The sequence below is a fragment of the Pan troglodytes genome, chromosome 9, assembly GCF_028858775.2.
Source record: "Pan troglodytes isolate AG18354 chromosome 9, NHGRI_mPanTro3-v2.0_pri, whole genome shotgun sequence".
In the NCBI taxonomy this organism is placed as follows: domain Eukaryota; kingdom Metazoa; phylum Chordata; class Mammalia; order Primates; family Hominidae; genus Pan; species Pan troglodytes.
The window spans coordinates 127,309,978-127,332,564 of NC_072407.2; the positions used below are offsets into that span (position 1 = coordinate 127,309,978).

At 49.5% G+C, this 22,587-nt stretch overlaps 1 protein-coding gene across 10 annotated transcripts in view; it reads left to right on the forward strand.

The window, feature by feature from the left end:
• Window positions 1-22,587, forward strand: part of PKNOX2 (PBX/knotted 1 homeobox 2) — a 320,839-nt gene that overhangs the window by 253,166 nt on the left and 45,086 nt on the right. For all 10 annotated transcript variants that reach the window (XM_054661696.2, XM_054661694.2, XM_016922234.4 and 7 more), the window contains 2 exons: window positions 2,524-2,663; window positions 20,327-20,498. In XM_054661696.2, coding sequence (XP_054517671.1) covers window positions 2,524-2,663; window positions 20,327-20,498 — 312 coding nt within the window. The remainder of the gene's footprint in view (window positions 1-2,523; window positions 2,664-20,326; window positions 20,499-22,587) is intronic.

Here is a 22,587-nt window from a genome sequence, read left to right on the forward strand (position 1 = left end):
CCTCTGTTAATGCATCCTCAGCTAGCATTAGTTTAGGTTGGATTTTTTTTTTTGACAGACACTTTTGATATATTGAGCCAGCTGTCAACTAAAACACGGCTACTAAGCCATGTCTCTCCTTCCCTGCACTTCAATATTGATTTTTCTTGGCCCAAATGTTAGAAGTGTTAAATTTTAACTTATTAGATGAAGAGTAATCTTATCAGATTTAGCCCCTTGCCAAAATCTGTAAAGATCTTTTGGATCCCTGTTTCACGGCATTCATAAATTTGTTGAGCATTTTTTTAGACGTTCTCTAAATCACCGATTAAAGTGCTGAATAAGAGGAAAAGGAGGAAGCATGAGACACTCTTTTGGAAACCTGCCCCAAACTGACATTTATCCTTTAATTGTCATCCCTTGGGTGTAGTTTTCTAATCCATGCAATTGTCCACCAGGCTGCATCTCTCCACATTTTCTGCCAGGCTATCATGGAAAATACCTTGCTGAGGTCACTTACATCATGTTTTCCTGATCTGCAAGCTTAATGGTCATGTCAGATCCACGAACTGAGCTTTCTGATAGCAATCTCTCATCTTTGTGACCCCAATGCCCAGCACGGTGCCTGGTACATGGCAGGGACTCAAGAAGTATCTGAAGAAATAATCAGTTGCATTAGTGAATGAAGGAATGAATCTGGCCCAGATAAGTGTGAAGATTACTGGGTTTTAGTTTTTTTCAGAATTCACTTTATTTCTCTATTTTGAAAATTGGAACAGCATTTGCTTCTGCTTTCTTTCTTACAGCACCTCCTTAATACTCATGAATTCCTAAAGGTCACCAATTTGCTTACTGATGAGAAAATAGGAGCTTAGGAAAGTTAAAGAATTTGCCCAAGGTCAAAGGCTAATAGGGGAAAACAGTAGGAATCAAGCAATTGTCTTCTGGCTTCCAGGCACATGATGCTATGTCTAGCCTCTTACCCACTGAGATTGGAAAGGCTCCCCCAGATCAGCCAACAGCGGCAAGGGTATTTCTGCCTAATAAACGATACAATCTAGGAAAGCAGGTACATTTCTTTTATAGTCTCAACCTCATTCACCACCCATCATTCATCTATTCATTGATTCAACAAATATTTATTGAACACCTACTAGTGCCAGGCTATTCTGGGCCCTAGGAATACAACTGTTACAATCACTCCATGAGCTTACGTTTTAGCTGGGAGTGAAGAGAAAATCAATAAGCACATAAATATAGAATATGATCATGGTAAGGGCTATGAAGAAAAATAAAGCAAAAGGCAGAGGGGCTGTATGGTACTCCAAAGAGGTAGCATCTGAGTGGAGATCTAAATGAAGAGAAGATCTAAATGAAGACATGCAAATGTCTTGGGGATATATGTATCAGCAATGCTTGTATTCACAGACATATAATACTTTTTCTTCCAGAAAGCAGGGACCTAGATTCATATGATGAACTTTGCAACTATAAAATATCTGATTCTTTCAAGGCATATTCATTCATTTATTCACTCACTCATTTTCTCCGCAAGTATTTTTATGAAGCATCAAACCTTTTTACTAAGTATGTGCTAGTTGGAAGCTGGTGATGAAGGAGTGACCAAGGCCTCAGAGGAGAAGACAGATAAGTACATGAAGCCCAACACCACATGTGGGGAGAGCTACCATCGTGCTATGGACAGGGTGATGTAAGAGAACAGTTGAGGCTTATCATCATTCACACTTTTAGAGATTTCTTTGACTGAAGGAAATAAAAAAGCATGAAACTCCATAGTGATGGTTTAAAAAAAATGTAAACCATTGAACCATTTCTTTAAACAAAACCTTAGATAGAAAATCTAATAGATAATATTAAAAGGAGTTGCTCTGGTTGGTACAAAATTGTCGGCCTCGGGACACCTTCAAAAATGTGTCACAGATTATGAAATCCCCTGCCCTAAATATTTGTTATGGCCAAGAACAAGAATCTGTTCATTGCCCACTAAAGTCTGCTTATCTTGAAGTGGCCAGGTAAACCAAATTTGGAGAGCCATTCAGTCATCCGTCAAAACCACTGAGACCATAGCCTGTGGCTTCCATTAAAGGGAATAAATAAACCTGTGTCCAAACGACAGCTGATTCAGCTCCTGTTTTCCTGCTTTTCAAAGTCATCAAATCAACTGTATGATGGGCCAAACGACTCATAAGCACAATTTAAAGGGTTCATCCTATTGTTTTTTTCTACTTCTGGGCAAGGGTTACCATATTTGCACTAAGAGTCATCTCTTTTCAGAGTGTGCTGGGCATCTCCTGGTTTTGGATGGCCTGAAATTGTTTTCTAGAACATGCTCATTTGAAGAAAGCCTGCTTTTCTTCCCACTGTAGCACACGTACGAATGGATGCTCATTGTGTGCTCACAGTTCTCTTGGCCTCTTGCTCTCCTCCGGGCACAGCACAGGCCAAGGCGGACCTCACACTACAGCCTGGAGACCAGCACCCTGGCCATGCTAACCCACCACCTCCCCTTTCTTCTCTCTGCAGATGACGGCAACCGCCCAGCCACCCTCCAAGGCCCAGGCTGTCCACATCTCTGCCCCCTCAGCTGCTGCCAGCACACCTGTGCCCAGTGCCCCCATCGACCCCCAGGCCCAGCTGGAGGCTGACAAGCGAGCTGTATACAGGTAGGAGACACTTCAGCTGTGTCTACAGCCCTCAACCAGCTTCAGGCCCAGCTCAGCTGTGAGGGATGAGAATGCAGGCCAAAGGGTGGGCTCGGCAGAGATGACGGCCAATAGCTATTCTCCCTTGGCCTCCTTCTCTCTCTACTCAATCCAGAAACCCCTCAGCTGTCCACAGTGACTCTAGCTTTCTGGAAATGTCTAGGGAAGGATATGGAGGCCTAGGCAGCACTTCCTATCTCAACCAGGGAGATGACCCCTAATGGGTATCAGAAACCCTCCGCTCAGCCAAACAGGCAGCTGCCTCAGGACCCTTTCCTCGACCTGTGTCCTGTTGTTGCTTTCCCTCCATCAAGCCCACCAGAGCACTGGACCTCTGACCGCACCCTCTAGAACTTGGCAGTCCACAAACTTCAGGAGGCATGAAAATCACAGGGAGAGCTTGTTAAAACACACGGTTTTGGGCTTCATCCTCAAAGAGGACAAATCAGTAGATCAAGCTATAGGAAAAGGGATAGGCATTTTTTAAAGCATTCCAGGTGAATCTGATGCAGCTGGTTATTGGACCACACTTGGATTCATGGTAGTCTCTGTTTTTAAACAATAGGTATTGTGTGTGATTGTAGGTTCTGGCACTTTTCCCCAAGAAGGGGAGTTTGCTGAGGGCAGGCAGCTTGTTTCTTCTTGTTCTGCATCTGCCCCAAGCATCCAGGGCTGAGTCTTGAATGTTGCAGAGGGTGGGATGGGGCTCAGGGAAATGCCTGTCTCCTTGATGAACTCCCATTCTTGTACATAGTTGGGGAGGAAGATGCTGTCACCTGAGAACAGGCCTGAATGAGGCTCCTACAGGGACTTTAGTTATCATTAACCACTAAGAAGAGGTGCCCAAGTCTGCACTCAGTATTGAGGCTGGACCCTTGCTCATATTCCCTTGTGGGAGCTTATATGTTCACATGCATCAGCAAGTGTGGCTCGCCTCTGGCTGGGCACACACTGCAGCAGGTGCGAATGCCAGTAACACGTGGAATGATTCACCCAAGACTAATGAATAGGAAGATTGATTTCTTTCTGAATCCTCCCCCACCACCCCAATGACAGTGCCTTTATGGTAATGGTGGTAATTAGGGCTGTTATTCTCATTCTCATCGGCATTATTTTTAGTTCCTCAGATAAGCCGAATGCCTCTAATACCAACAGTTGGGAGTCCAGAGCAGTGGCCTCTGACCACAGATCCTGGCACCAGGGGCCTCCCAGGCCCAGGAGAGGGACAAAACACAGCACCTGTGCCCTGCCCTGTGAAACACATAGGCTAGGCCCAGCTGCCTGCTGGTGGAGAGCTCTGGCTTGGGCCCCAAAGAACTCTAGGACCTGGTCACAGTACCTGTCAGGGAGACTCTAAGAAAGGTCAAGCTAGCCACCCCAGTGTGGGATGGACCTCCTTCCCTCTGCCCTTCCCTCTTTACAGTCTCTTATTGAATCCTTACTATTCCTATGTGGGGGGCTGTGCTAGACTCCAGCGGAAGGAGGGTCAATGTATAGTCTCTTCCCTCCATCTCTCCAGGCACCGATAGACGTACAAACAAGAAACCAGAGCTACGTGGTCAGAGCAACAGGGAAGGCTTCACAGAGGAGGCAATATTTGAGTTTGGTCCTAAAGGTTGAGTAAGAGACCCCACTAGGTGGAGAAATGGGGTAGGAGAGGACCTTCCAGGACCAGCCAGTGGCCAGAGAAGCTGGGAATGGGGAGATGAGACTGCACAGACACCTGTAATTAACCTGGGCAAGGTGCAGTGGGCTGTGCTTTTGTGGGGAGCATAAGGAGGGAAGGGAGTAGCGTGGCCTCTGAAAACTGCCCGACAGCCTGATGACATATGCTTGTCATACTCTGGAGAATTGCTACTCAAAGTATGGCCTGTGGACTGGCAGCGTCATATCACCTGGGAGCAGATTAGAAATGCAGGCTCTTAAGGCTCACTCAGGCCTAAGGACTCAACCTGCATTTTCACAAGATCCCAGGGGATTCCTATGCATACTGAAGACTCACCTCGCAGCTGCTCAGACCCCTGGGGCAGGGGCGTGTAGTGAGCATAGATCATGGTCTAGAAAGCCCTCCAGATGAGTGGTGTAACGAATAGTTTTTGGAAACCTAGGTTTGAGTCCCACCTCCACTGTGTCCTAGCCTCTCTGAGTTTTCATGTCCCGATGGAACCTAAGCAGCAGACTTGATAAGAATCAATGAGATGGCCCATGGAGGCACCTGGCCCTGCGTCCGGCACCAAACAGAGGGTTTACTCGGTCCCACAATGAGACAGCCCATGGAGGCACCTGGCCCTGCATCCAGCACCAAACAGAGGGTTTACTCTGTCCCACCAATGGGAACCATGGGTTCCAAAGCCCTTCTTACAATCCCAGGCTCGTACCCTACCCAGGCCAACCTGCAGGAGAGGTGGGTCACCGCCCCCATGGGAGCCACCACATAGATGTCACTTGAAGAATGGCCTAGACCTTTCTGCAATTAACACTTCTTCCTACTCCCCTTCCCTCCTGGGCTTTATCTTCTCCCACCGGGCTGACCACCCGCAACCCTTGGTGTTTGCCCAAAGTATGTCTGCAGCTGTCTGACCTGGAAGAGGGAATCCCAGGCAAACGCGGCTGCCCCAGCACCTCAGGACACCGAGCTGACAGCAGCACCATGCTGGCTTCCCATCTCTCTAGTCCTGCTGCTGCCTCCTGGCCCAGCAGCCCCAGGGTTGTCTCCTACAACCACATCTCACCCATTAGTACCAGCCGCCCTCTCTGCAGCCATTGCCCCGGGATGACCAGGGAGGGAGCTCAGCCTCCTGTAGGGTCGGGTAATTTTAATTAGATTTGCCTGCCTGGGGCAGCCTGGCTGCTCCAAAGCACATCAGGGAGTCGGCATTTTATGTCAATAAATGTAACCAGACCCTTTCCATTCAGATGACTGCCCCACACTGGCTTTTGGGAGCCCCCATCATGGCCCCTGCTAGAACCACAGATGAAGGAAGGGTGGGTGTGGCCCCTCCCTGCCTAGGACACTGCTGGGTGGCAGAGGGGCAGTGTGACAAAGGAGGGGGAGCCTGCCAGTGCCCGGGAGGTTTTATTTGTGTATGAGGATGTGTTAATGAAATGTACTGGTTCCCTTCTGATGTGGAAACTGTGGGGTGGGGGACGGAGGGCAGCGTCTGTCTTTAATTGGATCATACCAGAGCATCATCTGGACTAATCAGCAAAGCAACCAGGGGCTCCGGCTCAGATTAATGATTGCAGTCTAATCCGAGCAGATCCCATGATTGGATGCACATCGCGGGTAATTGTGTTTGTGGCCCAGGAGCAGCACTGAGAGGGGGTCCAAAGAGGGGAGGCCGGTGGAGTGAGGGACCACAGGTTTGGACCCAGCTCAGTTCTCTCCTCCCCCAGCCCCCACCTCAACCCTGGGGTTTTCTCCCAAAGAAGTTCAAGCTTAGCTTGAACCACAACACCCACCCGCCCATGCTGGTGATGGGCCCGATGTTAGGGGCTGCCTAAATCAGGGGATTAGGTTGCCAGCGGCGCAGAGGCAGGGCCAAGAGGGTGAGGTTAATCCAGCTTTCCCTCCCCCTCCTCCCCTCCAGTCTCCTTCATTCCCCTTTGAAGTGAGTGGGTTCCCATGGAAACCATGGTGTCCTGAGGAGCGGAAGAGGGGCAGGAGCTAGGCCTGGCCAGGTGCTGGTGGGGGAGGAGTTGGCTTTGCGAAGACTGCTCTGCTAAGGTGTTGGCTCACTTCCCTAAGGCTGAAAGATTCTCTCCGAGAACCAGGGACGCGGAGGTGCTAAAGTTGTTGCCCATTACTGATAAGGAAAAGCTGGGCTGGAGGCATGAGCAGTGAGAAGACAGTGAGGGCAGTGGTGCTTTGCCTTTCCATTAAGAACCCAGAGAGTGGAGCTGCAGGTCAGGGATAGAGGGTGAGGTGGCTTCCGGACTCTGCCTGTCTCCTTTGTGTAATTACTCACAATTGAATTAACTGTGTTAGCATTTGTGTCAACCTTATTTCTGTTTCCCCTGCTATACCATTAACTCCAGAGGACAGGGTCTGCGTCTGTCTTGCTCATTGCTTTATCCCCAGCACCTTACATGATACCTTAGAGTCAGCAGCTTAGACGAAGTAGCTACTGCATCAAAGCTTGTTGGACGGCTTCATTAAATGGTTAGGGAGCACCCCATAAATATACCATAGTTCTAGGTTGATGTGCCGGCAAACGTCTCTCGAGGCGGGGAAGGGGAGCAGCTCCGATTCGTAGCATTTGCTGATCCCCGTGATGTAAATACTCATACCATGGCCCATCCCAAACCGCCCACCTGAGGGCACCAAGCAGTAGGGGAGACGTGAGGCTCTCGCTGCCTCAAAGCCCAAATCCCACCTAGGGAGCCAGGTTCCAGGCGCACAGTCTCTAGATTTACATGCATAAGCCCATCTTACAGGCCAGTTCTTTAGAATGGTGTTACTGATACTTTTAGCTGCAATCCTACATTCTTGGTCCTCACTGTCCTGTCTGGTCCACTCCTGGGTTCTAAATTTGAAATGTTCTCTCTTAATCAATGAACTCTTGGAACAGCACCTGGTGTGGATAGGTGTTTTATAAGTGTCTTCAGTGATGATTTTCCACCTGAATGCCAAGGCAGTCTGTCTCTTTCCATCTGCTTCAGCACAGCCCCACCTTCACTCCAAACTTCTCCATCTTTTCCAAGTGGCTTCCAAGCCTTTCCTGGTCTATCAGTGAATGATCTCCTTCCTCACAGCTCCAGAAACCCTGCTTCAAACCATTCTTCTGCCTCCTCTTTAGTTTCTTAGCTCTGAGAATCTTGCACTTTCCACACCATGTGTCTAGTTCGTTCTGTCAGTCTCATCTCCCACACATCACAAGCTCAGAACTTCTACCCACATGGGACCACCAGAGAGCTCATGCTCAAGTCCAGCTCTAGTTCAATAAAAGCAATGTGAGCCCTGTTTATAATGCACTTGTTTCTGTCTCATGCAGACTGGATGGCAAAATCCACAGTTGTATGGGGAGGAACAGAGCAGGACAGTAGGCAGTGTTCAGATCACTCCCTTGAGACTATCCTAAAGGTCACGGAAGTTCCCGGCATGATCCTGACAGCCCTATAGCCAGAGGTGCAAATGCAGCCATGGCTCTGTGTTGGGCAGTGGGAAATAGAATCATGCTCTAGAAATAGACTTGGTGAGAACTAGCTTTGTCACCGTCGGCTAGCTCATCTCTCTGGGACTCTGTTTTCTCAACTATCAAAAAGAAAAATGATAATAGCTAGAATACAATAAGATAATAAATGGCATACAGATCAGTGTTCAGTAGACTGGGGTATTTTAAACAGAGGAGCCAGCATATGCTGCTTTGGCCCATTCAGGATGTGAAGTCTGGTACATTCTGGGGGACAGGATCGGGGTTACGAGCACAGCCTGGTTCACACTCTAGCTCCATCACTGGACACTAAAACTTTCTGTGCCTCAGTTTCCTTATCTGTAAAATGGGGCTAAAAATAGTACCATCTCCTCATCTAGATTGTCATGAGGTTTAAGTGAGATAACGCAGGTAATGTGCTTGGTAAAGAACCTGGCAGGTGGTCCACATTCTGTGGGTGTCAGCCGCTGTTGGATGTATTGGTGTCAGGCAGGAGCTTGTGAGCCAGGAGGTAAATGCTGAGAGGCGGCGCAGCAAGAGGCAGGGCTGCCAAAGGTTTCCAGTCAAGTGGTCTTCACTCTACAATTCAATTAATTATGAACTGAGCTCCAGCATGCGTAAGGCATTGTGGTAAATTCGGAAAGGGGTCCTGTGCAGGGACAGAGGGAAAGATAGGCGTAGAAAGTAGCTGTGACATAAACTTGGCACACAGTATGGGCTCAAAAAAGTGTTTGTGGATTTGACCGCAGAGCTTCAGGCCTGCAGTGTAGCGTGGGAGAGTTACACTGCTTTTCCCAAGGGAGGTGAGCCCCGAGAGAATGACAGCCACGCTACCAATCCTGGGGCTGGGCTGGTGGATGGGGCGGGAGGAATCTCTCCAGGTTTGAGGCTAGACAGATAGGCTGGGTCCTGTGTGACTGTCCTCTGTAGCAGCTGCCTGGTCAGGACCCTGGGAACTGGAACTTCCTAATGAAGTGTCTTTGAGAGAACTCTTCCACCCTGTGACCAAAGAGTGTTCTGGCTCCAGTGAAGTTGACCCTGGGGCTTAACCCTCTGCCTTCCCTGGCATTAGGCTTGGTCATTCCTGGAATGTGCTGGGTGAGGTGGCCTGAGAATGGTGTGGGAGACATGCAGCCATTCCAAGCAGAGAAGTTAGGACCGCATGCTTCGTGCCAGGGCCTCTGGACTAGTAGGTGCTGTGGGCAGATGTTCCAGGCTGTGTCCTTGGCTGGGCTTTGTGGGATGGGGGTTCTTCTAGTGGATAGTCCCTGCTTTTTGAAGCAACTGGGTTCACTGGCACCTGAGGTAACATCTCAGCTGCTGACTATAGTCAGGGGGGTGATCCTGCTGGAGCTATAATCTGAAAAGTGAAACCATGCTCAGATTTCCTCTGTACCAGGCAAAGCCTATTCCCTGCCCTTTCTATGGCATCATAAGGCCTCCCACGTCAAGCCCAGCCTTGCAACTGATGCTGACAGGCCCAGAGGCTGCAGCTGTCTTGCTCAGGGAGCAGGTGTGCTCAGGAGTGGTGGGTCGTGCTGCTTCCACGGCTCACCTGCCTGACCTAGGTAGAGCTCCATCATCCAGGGTCCCCGCCAAGACCAGAGATCCAGGAGTCCTGAAATCTGATGACTTTTATCCTCACAAGGTTATGTTAGGATTCAATGAGATAACCAATGCTAATAGCTGGCAGTGCTTGGCACACAGAAGGCTCTTGGTGAATGGTAGCTACATTCATGAAGAAGGACTACACCGGGTCTGTCCCCCTTACAAGAAGGAAGACAACCAGCAATTGGGCCTCCTGCTAGTGCAAATGACATGGGGTGGGGTGGGGTGGGGTGGGAGGAGAACAGAAAGCTGGGGCCATGAAGGTTCATATGGCCAGTGGCTTCTCACCGGGCCTGAGCTAAGCCAGCTTCCCCGTCTTTTAACCATAGTGCCACTTTCTGCTTTTCCCAGGCACTGATCCATTTCTTGGTTGAGTGGAAAGAACCTGAACTGAAAATTTAGTCTGCATTCTGACTCTACCATCGGGCAAATCTTTAACTTCTTTAGATAAGCTTTCCTACCCCACAGGGTAGTCATCAGACGAGGAGAGGAGAGATCTGTAAAAATGTTAAGGCCTCTCCAAACACACACAAGTATTATTACAAGAGGAGGTGCTTTTGGAAACTCACCGGATAAAGCAGAGATTCCCTCATACAGCAACAGTCTCGTGGCTCCCAGGGTAATCCTGGCAGCTCAGTGCTTGGACCCCAGGATGTGTATGACTCAAGAACAGTAGAGAAAAGGGGGAAGGCGGATGAAGTGAGTTCAGTAACTGCTCACAAGTAGTACATGGGAGAGAGGGGAGAGCACACGATTTGGAGTTTGAATACCTGGATTTTAAATCTCAACTCAGTTACTGCATAGCCTGATGCGATCATTTAACCACACAGCACATCTGTTTGCTAATGAGTGAAATGGGAATGAGAAGCCCGTTGGGGTATCAAAATGCAATAAGCACATATAAGAGCACTTTACAAAGTGCCACTGAGTGTGTGTGGGTGTGTGTTTAGTCCTTGACTGTGACCAAGACAACGTGGTTAGGGCTCACATCCTCACAGCATCTCTTCCCCTTGAAGTTCGTTCTCTAGGGGGACTGGCTGAATTTCTGGTGACTTGGTTGGAATCGCTGATCGCCTTTCACTAGCTGCCTAATTTCAGGAAGGACACTTGTCTTTTCTCTTTTGTTTATAACTTTTATTTTCAGTTCGGGGTGCAGGAGCAGGTTTGTTATATAGGTAAACTCGTGTCACGGGGGCTGTCGCACTTCTCTTTTCACTGCCAGAGTCACCTCGCCTTGTTCTGAAGGGGCTGGACGCGACATCCCCACCAGGTCTCATGTATCAGGCTCTTTGTATTTTTGCCCTCGCAGAGCAGTTTTAACTTTCACTGTGTTGAGATTTCACATAGATGCGTTTAATGTGCCGGGAGGAGTGTGTGCGTGCATGTGTCTGAAGGGAGGAGGGCTGAGCAGACTGCGACCTGCCCTGGGCCCCACACTTGCCGGGAATGGACCTGTCCACCCACCTGGGGGAGGAGAGCTGGGCTGGAGCCCAGGAGCTCTGACAGATGCAGCTCCAATTTAGCAACTCGAAGAAGTCCTCTCCAAGGCAACCCAGGCGAACACACCGCCCACTGGGCAGGACTAAAAATACACCCGCATGGTTTCAACGTCACACCTGAAGTAAAAATACATCCAACCAGGGGCCGCTGGCTCGCTCCCACCCCCCTCTGTTCTCTCCATCTGGTGCTTTCAAGGGGAGGAGAAGCAGAGGGCTGGACAAGCACCTTCCTCCCTACTCCCTCCCCTCCCTCTAAGACCTCACCACCCTCTCCGCAGGCAGCCCCCAGCAGAGCCCCAAAGAAGGCAGGTCCTTTCGTAGCAACTGTGACTAGAAGCTGCCAGATGGCAAAATCTGTTCCAAGTCCCCCTAGTATGGATGGATTCTGAGCCTGAAAGAACTTGAGGATTGTGTCTCAAAACCTTCATTCCGATAGTCATTGCTTACTCCACTCATTCATTCACTCATTCCCATTCACTGATTCGTCAAAAATGTATTGATCCTCTGCGGTGTGCCATATACTGTGCCTAACCCTTGGGAGTTCAGAGAGAGAGAAAATGTGGTCACTGACTGGAGGAGCCCACCATGCCGTGAGGAAGACAATCCTGTGCACAAACAATTGTGCTTAGTAGAGTTTAAGAAGTGTCATAAAATAAATAAAAATAAATTTCTATTGGCAGTCCTTTTTCGGTTAAAAGAAAATGAGGTTCGAACTTCTGATAAATTGTAAGATGTCTCTCCCCCTCCTCTTTCTGGGCCTCTATTTGAATTGGCATGTGGGTTTGTTTTCCCAGCCAAATGAGTCAGTGGAGATGGGAATATAAATTTATTGGAGTGGATAGTGTCAGTGTTGCCCTGAATTTAAAAAGTGCCCACGCACCGTTCCAGGGAAATGGAGCAGGCATTAATTGATAGTTTACTAAGTGCCAGACACTCTCCATGTTTCTTCATTTAATTCTTACAGGAACCTGCATGGGAGGTGTTATCCTTGATGAAAGAGGACACTGAGGCTCCAAAAATTCAGTAACTTACCCAAAGTGTAGCTTATTTCAGACCACCCAGCTTCCCACCCTAAATTGTGAGTGAGGTCAAGGAAGAAACCCCTAGCATTTGCTGTGAGGGCTCGGAGGAGGCGATGGTTTCTCTTGCTGGAGAGACCCATGAGGGGAGCCTGCACAGAAGGCATGTTGGCCTGGATGCTGAGGTCGTTGGAGGGGACATGAAGAGACACAGGGGCAGGGAATTCAGGTGGAAGGAGCAGCAGGAAGAAAGTCATGGGCACACGAGAGCAAAGGGCAAAGATGGGCACAGGAAGGCACAGAAGTTTGCTTTCCACGGGCTGCTGAAGGACAGTAGTGACCATTCCAGGGACCAGGGTCCGCCTGCCCTCTCCTTCCAGCCACCACCTTTCTCTGCTGAGTCCTTTTACAGGGGTGTCCAATCTTTTGGCTTCCTTGAGCCACATTGGAAGAAGAATTGTCTTGAGCCACACATAAAATACACTAATACTAACAATAGCTGATGAGCAAAAACAAACAAACAAAACAACAACAAAAACGCAAAAGAAAAAATCTCATAATGTTTTAAGAAAGTTTACGAATTTGCGTTGGGTCACATTTAAAGCCGTTCTAGGCTCCATGCCACCCATGGGCCGCAGGCTGGACAAGCTTGATCTAGGAGAGATACTGAAAAGGGTCTGAGGCCACATGATGAAGAGCCTGGAGCGCCCATCTGCGAGCGCTGGCTTCATTTCACCATCATCCAGGAGAAAATTTACTGCCCTCCTCTGAAAGGGCACTTGTTGTGGACCATCTGCAGTGAACAGATGCCCCAGGAAGGGGTTAGGGGTCTGTTCGGGAAAGTGGTTTCTAGGATATTCTCTGGTTCTGAGATCCCAGTGGTCTCTGGCCTGGGCACTAAGAAATAAAGGCTCAAAACGCCAGTCCTCAGGCAGAGTTTCTGGAAAGGCGAGCTTTTGGCAGCTTGACAACCACTCACTGTGTGTCGGTAGGGCATATGTTGGTAGCCAGAGTGCCACCGATCCCTGCGTGCCCCACCTCACCCCCCCCCACCGGCCAACAGCCTTGTGTCCTCTGAGCAGTGGGACCCTGACCAGGCCTCTGGTCCTGCTGGCCCATGCCTGAAGATGTCCACCAAAAAATCTTGTTCTCCCATGCATTCCACCTCTGGATCATCCATCCTTGGCCCAACAGGAAGAGACAGAGGCTCTGTATCCCCTGTCTCCATTGGAAGAAGCAGCAGGGGTTCAGGGATGGGGTGGACACTGACCCTGGGCTTCCCTCTTCCCACCCCCAAGAGGGTGAGAATGGCTGTAAGGAAGGTGCGGAGGGAGCCGGGGGGCTCCAAGGTCAGTCACAGGAAAGGAGGTGGATGGCCCAGGCAGGCAGCCACACACTTGGCTGGACCCATAATTGAGGTCTGCAGTCCTGGCCAAGGTCACAAGGGAAGGGATGGCTGAGAGGCTTAGAAGGGACAGAGTGGCATGACTGTGAATCACAAAGTTTATCACCCAGAAAGAGAACTCAGCATTCACATCTCCCCTTGCCGGTGACCACCCTCGCCCCTGCTCATGGCTGGTGCTGTTTCTGTCTGCATATGCGCTCTCTGGCTCCCTTGTGTTTTGCATCTTCGCCTCTCCGAAGCTCTGTATTTTTGCTTTCTTTCTAACTTCTTTTCTGTCTCTGCTTCTGTTTCCACTCCTCCCCTAAGAAGGAAGAAATGGTTTTTTTTTTTAAACCCAGGTGGTCCAAAAAGAAAGAAAGAGAAATGAAAAATGATCCAACTACCTTTTTCTACTTTCTCTTTTTTTTTTTTTTTTTTTTTTTTTTTTTTTTTTTTTTGAGACAGCGCCTCAATCTGTCGCCCAGGCTGGAGTTCAGTGGCACGATGTCGGCTCACTGCGACCTCCACCTCCTGGGTTCAAGCAATTCTCCTGCCTCAGCCTCCCGAGTAGCTGGGATTAAAGGCACGTGCCACCATGCCTGGCTAATTTTTTGTATTTTTAGTAGAGACAGGGTTTCACCATGTTGACCAGGCTGGTCTCAAAATCCTGACCTAAGGTAATCCACCCGCCTCAGCCTCCCAAAGCGCTGGGGATTACAGGCGTGAGCCACTATGCCCAGCCAAGGACCCAGCCATCTTTTTTTGAGTCCTTTTAATAAAAAGAAATTAGCCACAGCCACATAGGGGAAGTTTAAGTTATATATGAGCATAAGAGTTACCAAGGAAGTTGCGGGGTCCATTCCTGAAGGCCTTTAAAAATGTTAGGGCAATCTGTCAGCCTGATTTAGATTAAGAATATCTGTCTTGAGATGGGGAGGAATATGTGGGCTTTGTTGAATCTTGCCTGCCCCATGATGCTCTCCAAAGCTTTGGTGTTGATTGAGGGGTCTCAGCCTCTCTGTTGCTAAGAGAGAGGGTGGTGCTAACCTCTGCACAGGGCTGCAGCCAACATACCGCCCTGTCTCTAATCGCCTCTCCCGGGGACAGCTGCACACACCTTGGCCTCAAACTGGGCATTCCAGACCGGCAAATTTGGGTGATGTAAAAAACACGAAGGCAGAAATGTCAGAAGTAATTAAACCCAACCATGGCTTAAACCCCTGTAGAAATCAACACATCCGGTTTAATCACCTTCTTAAGCTAGCACAAGACTGCAATTCTGTGGAGAGGGGTTCTTTATTTCTTTGGATCGTTAACAAGAACTGCATATCTTGAGTTTGATTTTAGTTCAGATGCTCCTGGGGAGAGATGATGAGGGTAGGGGGTGGGGGGTGGGATGGGGGACTCAGAAAAGAGAAAAGAAATAATAAAATGTTATTCGCGATCATCTCTTCTTCCCCTCTCCCTGAGCTGAGCTGCGTCTCCCTCCTGCCTGCCTGTGTCCGCGCTCCTGGGGAAGGCACCCGCCCTCCCAGCACCCAGGCGGAGGCGCAGGGCTGAATGTGCTAAATTAGGCCATTAGAGAAATTCATTTCTCTTTATTAGTCTGTGTCAAATCCTTTTTATTAGTGGCTGGAAACGACCTCTCTTCTGCAGTAAAATGTCATGCCAGTTCACTCCTTTTATTTGTTCTGCACTGACGAGGCTCAAACTCTCACTGAATTAGTGCAGAGAGATTTATTTCCTCCAAATTTTGAACGGCTTAAGAGAGATTGGGGTGGAGGGGGCGGTCGGGAGGGAGGCGACATAGGGGGAGAAGAGCAAAGAAGGGGTCTGGGAGGGAGAAGGTGAGCTCTTATGGAGGTCACGTGTCCTCAGCTCTTTGGATATAAAGTCTAATGACCATTCCTCACATCCCACTCATCATCATCAACACTCGGCACTGGACACCAAGTGTCCACATCTCTGCTTCTAGCCCATGGAGGACGTGGACCCACAGTGGAAGATATCTGGACAGCGGGAAGAAGCACTCCTGAAAAACCATTTTGTAGTGGGACAAACTGAGGCTCAGGGAAGGCCAAAGTCTCTCCTCTAACTGGGAATCCTTCTCCCCACCCATCCCTGGCTCACACAGGGCCATTTGTATTGCAGGTGGCTTTGATGGCAGCTCTCATGGGCTCTGCCCTCAGGGTAGACCCCCAAGCCTGCAGCCGAGACTGCTGGGAAGAACTTTTCCAAAGTGGCTGCCAGCCTCCTCTCATGCTTTAGGGGGTGATGTTGGAGGGTAGCTTAGAAAATATAAGTCAGCCTTTAGGCAGGTATAGGCTGGGCACCTGGGGAAGGGGAGGTGACTCTCCCCTAACTGTGTTGGGAACAGCTTGCAAGAAGCCCAGGACCACGCCGCAGCCACAAAACCCACGGAGTCGCTGAGAAATGGAGCCTGTCTCTCAGTGGGCAGTGCAGTGTCTCAGGGATCCCCACGCATGAGGTAGAAGGTAGTGTCTGGGTTTATCAAGTGAGCCAGGTGGATGGAGCATGGGAGCCACAGGCGCCCCACTGACCATGACCATGGATCACAGGAAAAGCTGTGGGTGATCTCAGATGCTGTCTGAGCTCTGAGAGAGCAACAGGGCTCTGGGATGGGATGGGAGGAGCCAGACGCTGGAGCATGGGGAGGCTGGGGTAGGAGAAGAGAGGATCTGGGGGCTGACAGTACCCTGCCCTCCAACCCTGACTGCTCAGTCCTCAGGTTGCAGAGCAGCTGGAGAGAGGGTGCCAGGCCAGTACCTGTGAAGTCTGCCCTATGCTCCATAGACTCTTAGTTAACTTGGAGGGAAGGATGGGCAGCATGTTTCTTTCTTCTGAGACAGCAGGAGCCACAGAAGACACCCCCAGATATGCCCCCACATACATACACATAGCCATTCTGGGGAGATCTGACACCTGGAAGTGAAGGAGGTTTAGAAGACAGACCCTGGCTGTGGTTCTGCAGAGGAGGTGCATGTTCCCTGCTGTATGTGACAATGCCTCCCACCCCATCCCTGCAAGCCCAGCTCTGTCACGAGGCACCTCATGATCTGACTCCTGCTGCCTTTTCAACTTCATCTCCCTCCACTCCCCACCTGCCTACCTGGCTTCAGCCACACTCAGCTACATTTTGTTCCAGAAACACGCAAGCTCATTCCTGTCTCAAATGCTTTGCTTTTTCTCCTGCTGGAACGCCAATCCCTTAGCTCTTTGCGTGACTACGTCTCATCATCCGAGGCTTAACTTAAATGTCACCTCCGCAGACAGGCCCTCCCTGACCACTCTAAGAAAAGCTGCTCCTCTCTGCAGAAGCAAGGACAGAAGCAGAGGAGATCACCCTCCTCTCCCTACCCAAAGCCTAGTGCTAGTAGCTGGGGGACACAGTCGTGGCAGATCTCTCGTCCTTACCCCACATGCCACTCACACTGTGTACACAGAACACACCATCCCTGTACACATACACACGTATTGCATACAAACAGCACAGAGAACATGCACACTGTGCTCACAGCACACAAAATCAGCACCCCAGTTACATACACTACCCATCTGTGCTTATATACAGCATTAGCACAACACTACGTGTGCACACAATGAAAACACACAGGACCCCAAACAACACTTGTTCTCATTGACAGCCTGCATATAACCTTGGTGCACACACATGCATATGCACGTGCACACACACACAAGCACACACACACTTTGTCCCCTCCCTCCAACTAACCAGTGAGAAAGGAATGTGCGGTGACCACAGCTGCCACGGGGTTGCAGGGGGTTGCAGCGGGGGCCGCACCCCCACCACCTGGCACGATGCTGCGGATTATTAGTTCCTGGTAATTTAGTGCCCTTGTACAGAGTCGATTTGTGCCTTTCATTCCTAATTGATCTAGTGGCTGTTTAAATGGCAGCAGGCATCTGTTGAGAGTAGGGAGGTTCATAAGGCGCAATAATTCATAACACCGTCTGGAATTTGCCTTTCATGTCCCTCAGCTAAACCACTGCAGGGCTCTGCTTAAATTACAGCCACTGAGGCTTTCTTTGGTATTCCACTCAGGGCCAGGAGAATCTTGCATTAAACTGGGATCAGGTTAGATTAGACTATAATATGCTGCAGTATTAGTGGCTGCAAATGAAGACTTATACTGGAGTTTAACCCCTTCACCTGGTTTTCTCTTTGTCTTCAGCCGAATGGCTAAGCTAACCCATTGTTTTCCCTACCAGCTTCCTGGTAGATCTTTCTCAATGGATCTCCTGGCAATTTCGGGCAGCAAATAGGCCACCCTTAAATATTGACTCTTTTTTTCTGCAGACTGCACACCGAGTCTGCAGCCCTGGGGCCCAGCAGTTTAGGCATCGGCTTCCAAAACCAGGGTCGGGGACAGAGTGTGCAGGGACAGGCTCTGCCAAGCCCAGCAGCTCCTCTGGAGCAGGAATTTCTCTTTTTCTCCCCCAACACCCCTGGGTCTGAGTAGAAAGACTCATAAAATGCGAGTGTGAGTGTGGATGGGGGTACGCACTTTCTGTCTTTTTGTTCAAAATTGTTAGAATTCCAAGATGGACAGGCTCCTAGGGGTTCCCCCACCCACTTACAAATACCATATAAGCTAGATATTCAGTCCTTCTCTGTGTGCTCAGTCATGGTGTGCTGGAGGGGAGACCATTGCCTGTTTGCCTTACTTGTTGTATTCTCGGTAGGACGTGGTGGCTCACACCTGTAATCCCAGCACTTTGGGAGGCCAAGGCAGGCAGATCACTTGAGGTCACAAGTTTAGACCAGCCTGGCTAAAGTGGTGAAATCCCCTCTCTGCTAAAAAAAAAAAAAAAAAAAAAAAAAAAAAAAAAATTAGTCAGGCATGATGGCGGGCACCTGTATTCCCAGCTACTTGGGAGGCTGAGGCAAGAGGATCACTTGAACCCTGGAGGCAGAGGTTGCAGTGAGCCAAGATCATGCCACTGCACTCCAGCCTGGATGACACAGCAAGACTCTGTCAAAAAAACAAACAAACAAACAAACAAAGACTTACTGTTTCAGTATGGTAGCCACTAGCCACATGTAACCTCTTAAATTTAAAGTAACTACAATGAAGTAAAATTAGAAGTTCAGAGTCCTAGTTAGAGTAGCCATATTTCAAGTATCCATTGGCCTCATGGGGTTAGTGGCTGCCATATGGGGCAGTGGAGATTGCAGAACATTCCCACCATTGCAGAAAGTTCTGTTGCACAGCACTGGCTAGACCATCCCCTTGGGCAGAAGCATGGGGGCCAGGTCCAGGTCCAACACACATTCCTCCTCCTTGCCCAGCAAATGGGACTACGTCAAAAAACAAAAAAACAAAACAAAACAAAAACTTACATTGCATAGTTCCAGGAGTCTGGGGAGACAGACCAGAGAGGGCTGTGCAGATGCATTTTTGGAACGGCAGTGGAAGGGAATGGGACTCTCTGGAGTCCAGTGTCAACAACCCATGCACTCACATGCACACATACTGCAGAAATAAAGGTGCTGTGGACTTAAACATGCAAATATGCCTACACACATAAAACATATATATTTACCAAATACTTTTTGAGATCCACATACATCTGACTAGACTTTGGACATATAGTGATAAATAAGGTGAGCTAGATTCCTTCCCTCATGTAGCTCACAGTCTAGTGAGGAAGGCAGACAATAAAACAAACAACTCAGGGACTATGAGTGTAGGTTTGGCAGTGGGGGAATGGGGGTCAGGAGTCAGAAAAGCTTTCAAGAGTTGCTGATCTCCAAGATAAAATCCATAGAGCCAGGCCGGGCGGTGGCTCAAGCCTGTAATCCCAGCACTTTGGGAGGCCGAGACGGGCGGATCACGAGGTCAGGAGATCGAGACCATCCTGGCTAACATGGTGAAACCCCATCTCTATTAAAAATACAAAAATAAGCCAGGCGTGGTGGCGGGCGCCTGTAGTCCCAGCTACTCAGGAGGCTGAGACAGGAGAATGGCGTGAACCCAGGGAGGCAGAGCTTATAGTGAGCCGAGTTTGAGCCGCTGCACTCCAGCCTGGGCAACAGAGCGAGACTCCGTCTCAAAAAAAACAAAAAGATCCATAGAGCCATTTAGGTAAACACTTTGGCTCACATCTAGATGTCATAGAACCCCCCGCCCCGACCACCACACATACCCTCTTCACTCATTGATTCCTTCATTCACCGAATATTTATTAAGTGTCTGCTATGAGCATGCATGCCAAGGTCTTAGGGATATCAGGATCACTAAGTCAGGTAGAGTCTCAGAGGGAAACAGTGAGCAAATGATTTGCATCACGTAGTGATGTAAATAATCGTTGCATCATTGTGTGATGACCTAACGCACTGGGGTATCTGACCTAAACTGAGTCTACCAAGACTCAGGACAGGTGGACACATCTGCCCACCACGTGTGGATGAGTCTTCAGGCTCACGTATGTCTCCTGCATGCACTTGCAAGCACACAAGTGTTTGTGCACATCTGCCACCCTTAGCTGGCTCCAGAAAGCAAAGAATGGATCTATGACCTACCACGAATGTTCACATCCAGGACTTCTCTGGACACTCCCCACATTTCCTTCCTAGGCTGACTCTGAGCCAGAAATGGACACCTACTTCTTGGAAGGTTTATAATCCATCATCCCTCCCCAAATATTCATGCAGTTTATCTGACCAAAGAGAAAAGGTAGGCGACCAGTGGGTAGGGACAGAAGCCTCTTAAGCCCAGAAGCTGGAAGAGTGGACCCTCCTTGCCAAGGCACAAAGTGCTGCCATCTAGATTGACCACAGGGACAGGGGATGTTATCAAGGAGTGGGACCTTGGGAGAAGTGAGGGGAACGTGGGCAGGGGAGCCTGGTGGCTTCTGAGCACAGGTAGCAGCACGGTCTCTGTGTGTGCGCATGTGTGAGCTCTTGATGTCCCCGCAGGCACCCTCTTTTCCCGCTCCTGACGCTGCTGTTTGAGAAATGTGAACAGGCCACCCAGGGCTCTGAGTGCATCACCTCCGCCAGCTTTGATGTGGACATCGAGAACTTTGTCCACCAGCAGGAACAGGAGCACAAACCCTTCTTCAGCGATGACCCAGAACTGGACAATCTGGTAAAGACCCTCCACCCTCTACCCTGGCTAGAGTCTTCCTACCCTCTGACCCCCTTCAAACTGCCCTAGAAATGATCCTTTCATTAATTTACCAACAAAAGGTTTTGAGTGCCCACCATGAGTCATGCACTAGATGCACCAGTCTTGCAGCCAAGAACCATTTCTAAGTGCCTTAAACCAGGAGTTCCATGCACAGGCTTTGCTGCCAAAGTTCTGCCCATCTATGCCCAGGGTGGCACTAGCATCTTAGCACCCACCCTTTTACAGTGCAGACAGGAGGAAAGAAGGGTCGTAACAGCCAGAACATCTGGGGTAGCTGTTCTGAGTCCTGGAGTCCTGGCATGTTAGCAAATCTGTCTTGGGCTGTCCAGAGAGGAGCTAATAGTTGATGTGCTACTGTATGGAGGATGAAGGTATTAATGTGTTGGAGCACATTAATTGAGAGAAAGACCTGACATCGATGTGCTGAGGAGACCAGTGGAGGACCCGTTCATTCTGGGGACAGGGTAGATCAGCTTCCCAAGCCTAATTTGTCAACTAGAGCATAACTACAGTTTTATAAAAATACATATTTCTAGGCCACACCGCCTGGGAATTGTGATTCAGTGAGTTTGGTGGGAGCCTGTGAATCTGCATTTTAAAAAGTTTCCTGGGCAGTTGCAATTGTCATTAGGTTTGGTAACCACTGAGTTGGATGACATCTGAATTCTCATCTAGTTCTGGAAATTCCGTGGAGAGAGCAGTAGAGAGGTTGCTCTGTTGGTCCATTACTCTAACTAGTCATCTTGGAATTATTAACCACAATTCTTTATTTTTGTGGGTGGATTACCGAGGTTATGCACGGTGAATTTGGAAACTCTGTAAAAATTCTCCCCCACAAATTGATTAATGATAGTGCTGTCCTCTTGCATTTAGAGTTTAACTGGTACCTACTTCCAAAAGGGAAACAGAATTAGAAAAGAAAATGTGGTTCCAGAAAGGAAGAAAAAGAACACACACACACACACACACACACACACGTGCGTGCACACACACACACTGCATCTGCAGGACAGGTGTAACTGGCTTTGGTATTCTGTGCTGTGAATTATCCACACAACTGCTTCTCTCAAGAGCTGAATATGTGACTGTATGGAGTCCAGAAGAGCTGCCAGGAGAGCCCACCCTGGCCGGAAGCTTTGTGAAGTGTCATGATGGGTGGAGTGTTTGAAGAGCAGAGGAGGCCCTGCCAGAGGATAAGGGCTCGCTTGCTGTCGGGAGGGTCAGTGAAGGCATCTGAGAGCCCCAAAGCCACCTTTTTTCATCCTGGGGCATCCGTTTCCCTGGCTGGGATTGGCAGCCCCCTTCCCAGGAGGCAGGCCATTGTCTCTCAGGTCCCATGGGAAAGCTGCCCTGTGCAGGTTCTCCAGTTGCAGGCTGGTTTTGCTCTGCCCTGTGCTCCGGCTGATCAGAACCATAGACTGCAGTCGGGGAGCAGATCCTCACAACCTAGACCCATGGCAGCCAGGGGGCCAGGAGATGCCGCAGCCATTTCTGTAGGAGCTGGGATGGACCTGGGGGGCGGGGCCCACTCCCTTCATTTGACACAAAAAGAAACTGAGGCCTAAGTTGGTAAGGAAATATCAAAAAGTAAACTGGGTAGCTAATGTGAAATAACTTACACCTTCTTAAGAGGGAGGAGTTCTGGGGGAACAAATTTCTCATGCCCTGCCCACCACCACCTGCCAGGTGAGCTCTGGAAGACCCACCAAGAACGGCCTCCCATCCTAGCTCAGCCTGGAAAACGCCCAGGTGGCCACTTCCATGCTCTCTCCTGGCCAACATGACGTAGGTTCCCCAGGGTTCTGTTCACTCAAAGAATCATATTTAGAATCAATCTAACAGAACTTGGTTGAGTGTCTGCCCCGTGCCAGGCCTGACCCAGGGACGTGGTTGCTGTGGAAGCTGCCCTGGTGGCCCCATACTGCCAGCGTTCCCTGGTCTTCCATCTCAGGCACTGGGCTGGGAGTGTCCAGCCAGTGGAGCAATCCTTGGACATTCCATCTACTTGGGTACACCTGATTTATCTAGTTGAGTTAGCCATGGTCAA